The sequence below is a fragment of the Dipodomys ordii genome, unplaced genomic scaffold (genome assembly GCF_000151885.1).
Source record: "Dipodomys ordii isolate 6190 unplaced genomic scaffold, Dord_2.0 Scaffold121, whole genome shotgun sequence".
In the NCBI taxonomy this organism is placed as follows: domain Eukaryota; kingdom Metazoa; phylum Chordata; class Mammalia; order Rodentia; family Heteromyidae; genus Dipodomys; species Dipodomys ordii.
Genome location: NW_012267337.1, coordinates 1,641,645 through 1,650,799, shown reverse-complemented (window position 1 = coordinate 1,650,799; position 9,155 = coordinate 1,641,645). Strand labels below are relative to the sequence as shown.

Genomic DNA, 9,155 nt, shown 5'->3' with positions numbered 1-9,155 from the left:
AGGGGGCGGGGGCGGGGGAGGGGCGCCGGCTCGGCCCCGAGCAAACTTCGCCCAGAGCTCCTGGGGGGCGGGCTGGGGGTGGCGGCCTTAGAAACCTGGAGAGCTAGGGGGGCCCCGAGGGAGGGGGGGCAAGTGGGGGATCGGGGGGGGCGGACTCCGCCGGGGAAAGGCTAGCGGGGTGGGGGCTGATGGCGGGGGTGGCGAGTGTCTTTGTAGGGGCCCCGAGGCTGGGCGCGAGGGGCCCTGGGGGGGGAGGGTGGTTTCAGGGCTGATAGCCGCCAACCTGACTGGATGAGCGCTCCCCCAGGCCCAGGTAGGGCCAGTGGGAAAGAGGGGGGAAGGAACCCAAACTCTCCGGGAGTGGGGGTTGGGGGAGGGGGGAGGATGGGGGTGCTTCCCTCTCTGCGTCCCAAACAAAGTGTCACAAAGAGCTCGGCCCGCGGCAGCAGCGGAGGCGGCTGCAACTCAGCTTTTGTTCTCCCTACCGGGGTAGCTGAGCTCTGGCCTCCCTATCTCTCAACCCTGCCCCCCGTCATCGTTCTGGCTTATCTTCCCTGGCTGGGGCCTGGGGCCGCCCTGGAAGAACCTCTTGTGTAGAATCACGGGTCCTACCCTAGTTGCCAACCTATTTCAGGGATGGGGGGGATCTTCCCAGAGGTTCCCCCCCCCCCCCCCCCGCTTCCCAGTTTGCAGACTCAACCTCTTGCCAGGTATTCAGACTCACTTTTTTCGAGTCTGCTCCAGGAACTTGTGTCCCCCTTTCACAAATCTAGGTCCCATAGAAGTTTCCGAATTGAGGTCAAGTTAGGACATGTCTCTGGGATAAGATTCAGTATGGCGGGGTAACAGCAGGTGTTCCTTCCTCTCACCTCCTGCTATACATTTAGCAGTCCATGACTGAGATCCATGCCCCCAGTTCAGGACAGTGAGGACTGGAAAGGGAAGCTTTTACCCAAGAACTCAGCCTAAGAAGGTCTGTGGCATAGGCAGAGTTATCTGAGCCAAAGAGGTTTGGAGGGCTTTGGAGAGGAGACCATAAAAATGAACTGTTGGCATGTCTGTATGGTCAAGGTGGTCTTGACTCTAGACCACCTACAAAGCTCCCTTTCTCTTTAATCTCATCTATTGCCATGGTTATTGTAATTGTTAACAGACTTGGGAGGTATAGGATTCTTAACAGGAAAAAACATCTAATGTTTGAGATCTGCTTAACAACTCCACCCCCAGAGATCCAGAACCCTTCATCCTTACACTTTGACCCTAAAAACTTTCACACTACAAGCTGAGGGATAATCCTTTTGGCCCTCCATTTAGCAGATGGGTCTGGATACCTGCCTTTGTAGTAAGTTGTTTTTTTTTGTTTTGTTTTGTTTAAAATTTACCAACCATTCATGCATCCTTATTAGTAAGATTTGGTGGCCCACACCCCCTTCCCCATTAGCTGCCCACTATGTAAGAGTAATTGGCCTGTTGCTTTGCAGACATTTCCCATCTCTATCCCTGGCCCTTCATCCCTATAGAATCCAAATAAGGGCAAGATAACTCCAGATTCCCAGTGGGAGTGGAAAGTAGGTCATTGCCATTAGGTCAAACATTATGATATTTAAGGCCTGTACAGAAAACTGTGATTGTTGTCCACATATAAGTTAGATTTCAAGTCAGTTCATAGAGTGCTAGTCTTTTCAGTGCTTTTCCCTATTGAGACCAACTCAGGAGATCAGGTACCTGAGACTCTGATGTCAAGGTGATAGAAGCCATCTTGATAGGGCCTAGGTTGTCTCTCAGTGATTTTTACCAATTTTAGGCTACCTGCTAGTAAAACTTTCCCTGCTGGGGAACTCAGCTTCAATTTGGGCCTTCTTATATCACTGTATTTCCATTCAGGAAACTGTGTGTGCAATGTAGAGTTTGTTGTTGTTTTGGAGAAAGGAAGCGTTACCCTGTTACTGTTATTTTTGCCTGGGGTATGAGGCCAGCTTTCCCATGTGATATTTTGTTTGCTATCCTACAGACAGCTTTAGAACCTAGGATCTTCTCAGAGTCAGAATATATGCCCATAGGTTAGTCAGCTATGACCATGCAGTATTCCCAGCAACCAACCCCCCCCTTTCCTGGCCATCTGCTTCCTCTGAATATACCAGATTGGCTGTACACCAGGATGTTCCGGGAATCCCCAGGAGAGCAACAGAATGTGATGGACCCAAATACGATGCCTCAGTACCTCATTCCAGAATGTACAAACTGTTAACTGTCAGGCCAATCCTTCAGCTAATTAAAAATTTTCAAGTTACATCTATTTTTTATTACCTCTATCTATTTTTAGTGATAACCAAAAGGCCAAAATAATCTCTTGCTACCACTGTCCCCCACAGTTTCCAGATAGGAAACCAGCCCTGGGGCTTGAACTCAGGGTCTGGGCACTGTCCCTGAGCTTCTTTTGCTCAAGGCTAGCACTCTACCACTTGAGCCACAGCACCATTTCTGGCTTTTTTCTGTGTATGTTGTACTAAACAATCGAACCCATGGCTTCATGTATGCTACTAGGCAAGCACTCTACCACTAAGCCACATTCCAGCCTAGTAATACATTTTTAAAAACCTCTACAACCTTCCATAGTTTTTCTGTTTTTTTTTTTTCCCCTGCCAAATTGGCAAACATGGCATGGCTCCTCTAGCACTTCCCAGCTCTATCTGTGGCACTGAGGTAGCCAGAGTAACAATTCTGGTAGCCCACTGCACTCTCCATGGTACTGAAGGAATGACCATCTGTCTTAAGATCTCTGGGTTCCAGAAGAGTCTTGTGACTTGGAACCACAAAAGTTTACTGCTGGAAGGGACTGTCAATGTAAATTGGCCCAGCCTCTTATTTTATAGAATAATTTACTGAAGGTTGTATGGCTACTAATGGTCTTATAATAACCATGTACCCCTTAGTTCTAGGCTAATTCAACATTCATGAAATTATTCAGTGGATCCAGCTATGCTATTGGTCCAAGGAAGTGCATTTATTTAGAGGATCCAAGGACTAGAGTGAGTTCCCAAATTTGAAGCTCCTGAAACACACATATTGGGTGGTGAAGGTGCTTGTCTAGTGACCCTTGGGTAAGGACATTTTATTAATGAATGTCCTGCTAATAATACTCCCAGATTCTGCATGTAACAGATGCTTGCTCCTTCAGTGGAGTCCACCAAATGTTATAATTAAAGAAGCCTTGGACCTCCAGTGCCTTTTCCTTGCTGATAAACAGACCTGACTCCTAGCTGAGTTCTCGTCTGTTAAAGATGTGTAGCCCAGCGCCGGTGACTTACGCCTGTAATCCTAGCTACTCGGGAGGCTGAGATCTGAGGATCGCAGGTCAAAGTCAGCCTGGGCAGGAAAGTCCGTGAGACTTATCTCCAATAAACCACTCGAAAACCGGAAGTGGCGCTGTGGTTCAAGCGGTAGAGCGCTCGCCTTGAGCTGAAGAGCGCAGGGACAGCGCTCAGGCCCAGAGTTCAAGCCCTATGACCAATCAAAAAAAAAAAAAAAGATTTGTAAGCAGGGGCTGGGAAGATTGCTCAGTGGTAGAGTGCTTGCCTTGCATGCCTGGGGCCCTGAGTTCGATTCCTCAGCACCACATAAGCAGAAAACCTGGAAGTGGCACTGTGGCTCAAGTGGTAGAGCACTATCCTTGAGCTGAAGAACTGAGGGACAGCACCCAGGCCCAGTGTTCAGGCCCCATTACCGACCCTCTCCCCCCAAAAAATTGTAAGCAAAGTAATGCTGAAGTCCTTTTCTTTTTTTTTTTTTTTGGGGGTCTGGTCATGGGGCCTGAACTCTGGGCCTGGGCGCTGTCCCTCAGCTCTTCAGCTCAAGGCTAGCACTACCACTTGAACCACAGCGCCACTTCTGGCTTTTTTCTTTTTGCTTATGTGGTGCTGAGGAATCAAACCCAGGGCCTCATGCATGTAAGGCAAGCGCTCTGCCACTGAGCCACCTTCCCAGCCCCAAGTGCTTTTCTTTCTTAGTAATATATTTCCATTTCATAATGTCAATTAATTGTAAGAAGAAAGTTCTTTACATCTCAAATATTCTATCTTAGGAAAACAAGAAAGGAAAAACAAAAGTCTAGGCCTGCATGTTGTGTTTAGCCTTGACCAGCTAGATACATATGGAAGCAAGGCAGTAGACTGAATGGCTGGTCAGCCCTGAGGCCCATTCCCATCATTTTGCATCCTGGGGTTGTTTCTAAGTCCAAAATCTGACCTCCTTTGCAGCTAAGTATGAGTCCCCTGCCCACCCCCATCCTGTTTCTTTCCACGCTCTTCTTCAGCTTTGGAGCTCGGCACATCTCAGGCCTAGGGAATTTTAGCTGGAGAATTTTAACCTCTTCTTGCTCAGAGCTTGTGTGGAGCCCCTATCTGTGCAGATGGCCCCGCCCCGCCCCCCGTCCCTCACTCCAGCCTCTTGAGCTCAGAGCCAGTGTAATCCTCCTCTTGTGTGAGGAAGCCTCTCCCCTGCAGAGAGGAGGAAAGCCTGCTTCAGAACAGCCCTGGACAAAGGGGCTGAGATGCCCTATCAAACCCGTAGGCTCCAAGGTTTGAAACAGGGATGAATCCTAGATGGTATTTACAGTTTTTAACCCCTTTCCTAGCCTGGCGGTGCCCCTTAATTTCCATTCCTCCCCCAACTCTTCATTCCCTCTGTAGCTCTCTCTCTCCTTCATGCCCCTCCCCCTCTGTCTGTCTCCAGACTCTGTTGCAGGGAGGTGTTTCTCTCCCATGCATGAATGAGTCTCTGTAATGAATGGAAATGAATGGATCAGGAATCCAGGCAGAGGGAGGGAGAGTGAGGGGGAAGACAGGGTAAGGGTAGAAGTAAGGACCCAGGAACCTGTGAGAATGTTTGGCTGGGTGGTTGGTCAGCGGTGTGAGAGTACTTGGTCCTAGTTGGTAACTGGGGAGCATGGCAGACCTTTCCGTTTGCTTATCAAGCTATATAGTCTTACTGTAACGAAAGAGGGGTACACGGTGATGGCTGCTCCTGTCACCAGGGGGTGAGGAGGAGGAGGTAGTGGTGGTTCTGGATTAGGCTTTTAAAAAGTACAATTTGGGGGAAGAAAGCTGGGCTATCAGAAAACTTTTTGGTCTTGGCAAAACAAGGGGGTAAAGACTTTGAGGACCCAAGCAGGCGGGTGAGCTGCCTCATGCCACTAGGAAGAAGGGGTAGGTTTTAGGATTACAGGGTGCAGGGTTGGGTTGGGGGTGACTTTCCATTGCTGAAAATCTTTCCTCTAATTCTTTTCTGCTTTAGTGCCTCAGCACCTGTTGCCTTCATTAGCAGCTTTCCCTCTTCTCTGCACCTCTCAGAACCAAAGAATGTGAAGGGGTCCATGGAGGTGAGTGATACTCTGTCCTGAACCTATAAGTACTTTCAGTGGTACTCACTCTTCTACTATCCCGCAATTTTTGATGTCCAGTTATAAACAGTCTCTCCTTTGCTGGCCTTAGCATCCAATTCCCACCCATCTTCCAACTTCCAGAAATAAGTGCTCCCCTCCTCCAGGCAGGCTAAAACCAACCCTCCCTCTTGTGAACTGCCTCTCCCCACTATGCCCTCTATTCCTTCACAGGTCACTCTTCACCCTTTACTCCGTATATGTGTATCTTTTCCCACAGGGCTCACGTCCCCGCATCTCTGGTGGCCACCTAGCGCCATCGCCACAGGCGTTCGACGGTGAGCTGGATCTTCAGCGCTACTCCAACGGGCCCAGTGTGAGCTCAGGGTCTCCTGGGATGGGAGCAGTGGGCTGGTCTGAGAGTCGTACAGGTGAACGACGCTTCCCCTGTCCTGTGTGTGGGAAGCGCTTCCGTTTCAATTCCATCCTGGCTTTGCACCTGCGAGCACACCCGGGAGCCCAGGCCTTCCAGTGCCCACATTGTGGCCATCGTGCTGCGCAGCAGGCTTTGCTGCGTTCCCATCTCCGAACGCACCAGCCAGAGCGCCCGGAGCGCGCACGTAGCCCTGCTGCCCGCCTGTTGCTGGAATTGGAGGAGCGTGCACTGCTGCGTGAGGCCCGACTGGGCAGAGCCCGAAATTCCGGAAGCATGCAGGCCACCTCTGCCACTGAGGGCCTGGCACAGCCTCAACTTCCTTCGTCATCGTCTGCCTTTCGTTGCCCCTTTTGCAAAGGCAAGTTTCGAACCTCTGCAGAGCGCGAACGCCACCTGCATATCTTGCACAGGCCTTGGAAATGCAGCCTGTGCAGTTTTGGCTCGAGCCAGGAGGAGGAGCTGCTGAACCACAGCCTGACGGTCCACGGGCCGCCCCCTGATCGCCCCCTGGTGGCCACCTCTGCTGGGTCCCAGCCTCAGCCTTTGCCCCAGCCAGAACCCAGATCTGCCCCTGAACCAGAGCCCCGGCCCAGGCTTGAGCCTGAACATGAGGCAACTCCTGCCCCAGCTCCTGCAGCTCCAGAGGAGCCTCCAGCGCCCCCTGAGTTCCGCTGCCAAGTGTGTGGCCAGAGCTTTACACAGTCCTGGTTTCTCAAGGGCCATATGCGCAAGCACAAAGCCTCCTTTGATCATGCGTGTCCCGTATGTGGCCGCTGCTTCAAGGAGCCTTGGTTCCTTAAGAACCACATGAAGGTGCATGCCAGCAAGCTGGGTCCTCTACGTGCCCCAGGGCCTGGCTCTGGGCCTCCCCGGGCACCTCAGCCTCCAGACCTGGGTCTGTTGGCTTATGAGCCACTGGGCCCGGCACTACTCCTGGCCCCGGCGCCCACCCCAGCTGAGCGCCGGGAGCCCCCAAGCCTCTTGGGCTATCTAAGCGTCCGAGCTGGTGAAGCCCGACCCAATGGCGAGGGTGCTGAGCCCGGAGCTGGCCGCAGTTTCGGAAGCTTCCGCCCCCTGCAGTCAGCTCTCCCTGCCCGCACTCACCGGAACCGGGCAGAGGAGCCCGAGGAGGAAGAGGAGGTGGTGGAGGCTGAAGAGGAGAACTGGGCCCGGGGCAGGTCGCTCGGCCCTCTGGCTTCACTGCATCCGCGCCCTGGTGAGGGGCAGGGGCACTCGGCACCTGCTGGGGGGTCCCAGGCAAGATCCACAGCCACGCAGGGTATGTCGCAATTCTGTTCTCTCAGGGTTTATGCATCTAGTCCTCTTAATATTTCTGCCACCACCCCCATAAAAACAAACCTGTCTTCACCCTCCACCTGTCATTTTTTTCCCACCCCTCAGAAGGTGGTAACCTTCTGAGGACCCTAATTGCAGTTCACAACAAAGCCCATCTTTCAAGTTCCACCAAAATTTCCTGTTTCCTCTTGGGCTCTGAGGGGAAGCAATCTAGTGGGTAGGTGTGGGGGATACTCAAAGCAAAGGGATCCCTCTAACTTCCCCTTTTCATGTGTTACAGAAGAAAATGGGCTGCTGGCTGGAAGTACTCGGCCTGAAGGGGGCCGGGGGGCTACTGGCAAGGATTGTCCTTTCTGTGGAAAGTCTTTCCGCTCAGCGCATCATCTCAAAGTGCACCTGAGGGTACACACAGGTGAGGGAGGCTGACCTCATGTGGGGAGGAGTAGGGGGGAACTAGAAGACAGAATAAAGGGGAGAGCTACTGGAAACACTGGAGGCAGCCTTCAGATTGGCCAGAGATCACGTGGGAAATGCTCATTTACAAAGTCAGCCATCGAGGGAGGCAGTTTGTTTCTGGTCCTTAGCTTGAAGTTTGTAAATGGAGAAAAAGGGATTGAGGGGGTGAGGTGTTCAATGATGGTGACCCCTAGAGCTTATCTGACCCACTCTCCCCAGGTGAGCGTCCCTACAAGTGTCCACACTGTGACTATGCGGGCACCCAGTCTGGCTCGCTCAAGTACCACCTGCAGCGTCACCACCGAGAGCAGAGGAGTGGTGCAGGTCCTGGACCACCCCCAGAGCCACCACCCTCTTCCCAGCGGGGTTCAGCTCAGCCATCGGGAGCCAAGTCGGCTCAGCCCCCTGCGACTTGGGTGGAAGGTGCCACGGGCCCTCGGCCTCCTTCAAGCAGCTCTGGGCCTGGGTCCCGTCGTAAGCCCACCAGCCCTGGGAGGACCCTGCGCAATGGGCGAGGTGGTGAGGCAGAACCCCTGGACCTCTCCCTAAGGGCGGGGCCAGGGGGCGAGGCCGGGCCGGGGGGCTCCCTCCACCGCTGCCTCTTCTGCCCCTTTGCCACTGGAGCCTCTGAGCTCATGGCCCTGCACCTACAAGTGCACCACAGCCGCAGGGCTCGAGGCCGTAGGCAGCCCCAAGCTGATGCTTCTCCGCCCTATACCCTAGCACCAACGGGAGAGACCCCACCCAGCCCTCCACTGGAAGGAGAGGATAGCCCAGGGCTGTCTAGACCAGGAGAGGCGGGGCTAGGGGCACAAGAACGGTAGGGTGCCCTCTTAGGGGCAATTAGCTTAGCGAGCTTACCCCGCCGGAGAGGGGAGCCTAGAGGTAGTTGGGTAGAACAGCCAGCAGGGGGCATTGTGGGACTTGTATCCCAACCCCAAGCAGACCAGAGGTGGAAGGGGCAGCAGGTGGAGGTGGGCAGGCAGTCCCCACCCAGCCCAGGGGAGTCACAGTGCCTTAGAAGTGGCAGAGGTGAGGGTCAAAGAATGGGGTCCTAGGGCTGGCAGAGGGTTATATCCCTGTTGAGGAGCTGCTCTGCCAGTTTTTGCTGGTCTCTAGGAGTGAGAATTTATTTTTATACAAGGGGTGGGGGTGGGGGGCACTGTACCCTTCTAGCCCCATCAGGGGCCCTGTAGACGTTGATATTTTTGGTACGATTCCTGTCATCCCTGTTGCAGTCGTGTCCCCAAATAAACAGGTGTCTTGAGGCACAGGGCTCTGTGTCTGTCTTGCTATGTCCTCCTATTTCCCTTTTTGCTCTTCTGTGTAGAAAACTAAGTTACCTTCTCAGGCACTTAGAATTGTCACTGGAAGAGCCTGGTAAAGCAAGCTGTATGCCTAAAGTTCAAATTCCCAATCCCCCCTTCTCCCTTTCTCTCTCTCTTTCTCTCTCTCTCTCTCTCTCACACACACACACAGAATCTTGCTTTAACCTCCAGCCTTCTAATTCAGTACCTGGGTGGAGCCTATGAATTATCATTAAACAAGTACCATAGCAGGTTTATAAACTATTAGACAAGGACCTCAGTG

The 9,155-nt window shown here is 52.9% G+C and overlaps 1 protein-coding gene across 1 annotated transcript; it reads left to right on the top strand.

Moving 5' to 3' along the window:
* The first annotated feature begins 4,752 nt into the window (after positions 1–4,752).
* Znf219 (zinc finger protein 219) lies at positions 4,753–8,807 on the top strand. Its single transcript, XM_013029662.1, has 4 exons — positions 4,753–5,377; positions 5,658–7,092; positions 7,390–7,521; positions 7,785–8,807. Exons 1-4 carry the CDS (start codon positions 5,372–5,374, stop codon positions 8,387–8,389), a joined length of 2,178 nt encoding a protein of 725 aa, XP_012885116.1. The 5' UTR covers positions 4,753–5,371; the 3' UTR covers positions 8,390–8,807.
* The last annotated feature ends 348 nt before the right edge of the window (positions 8,808–9,155 follow it).

Coding starts and splice junctions, on each gene's coding strand:
- Znf219 (XM_013029662.1), top strand. Junction 7,093..7,389: donor AAGATCCACAGCCACGCAGG/GTATGTCGCAAT, acceptor CATGTGTTACAG/AAGAAAATGGGCTGCTGGCT. Junction 7,522..7,784: donor GCACCTGAGGGTACACACAG/GTGAGGGAGGCT, acceptor CACTCTCCCCAG/GTGAGCGTCCCTACAAGTGT.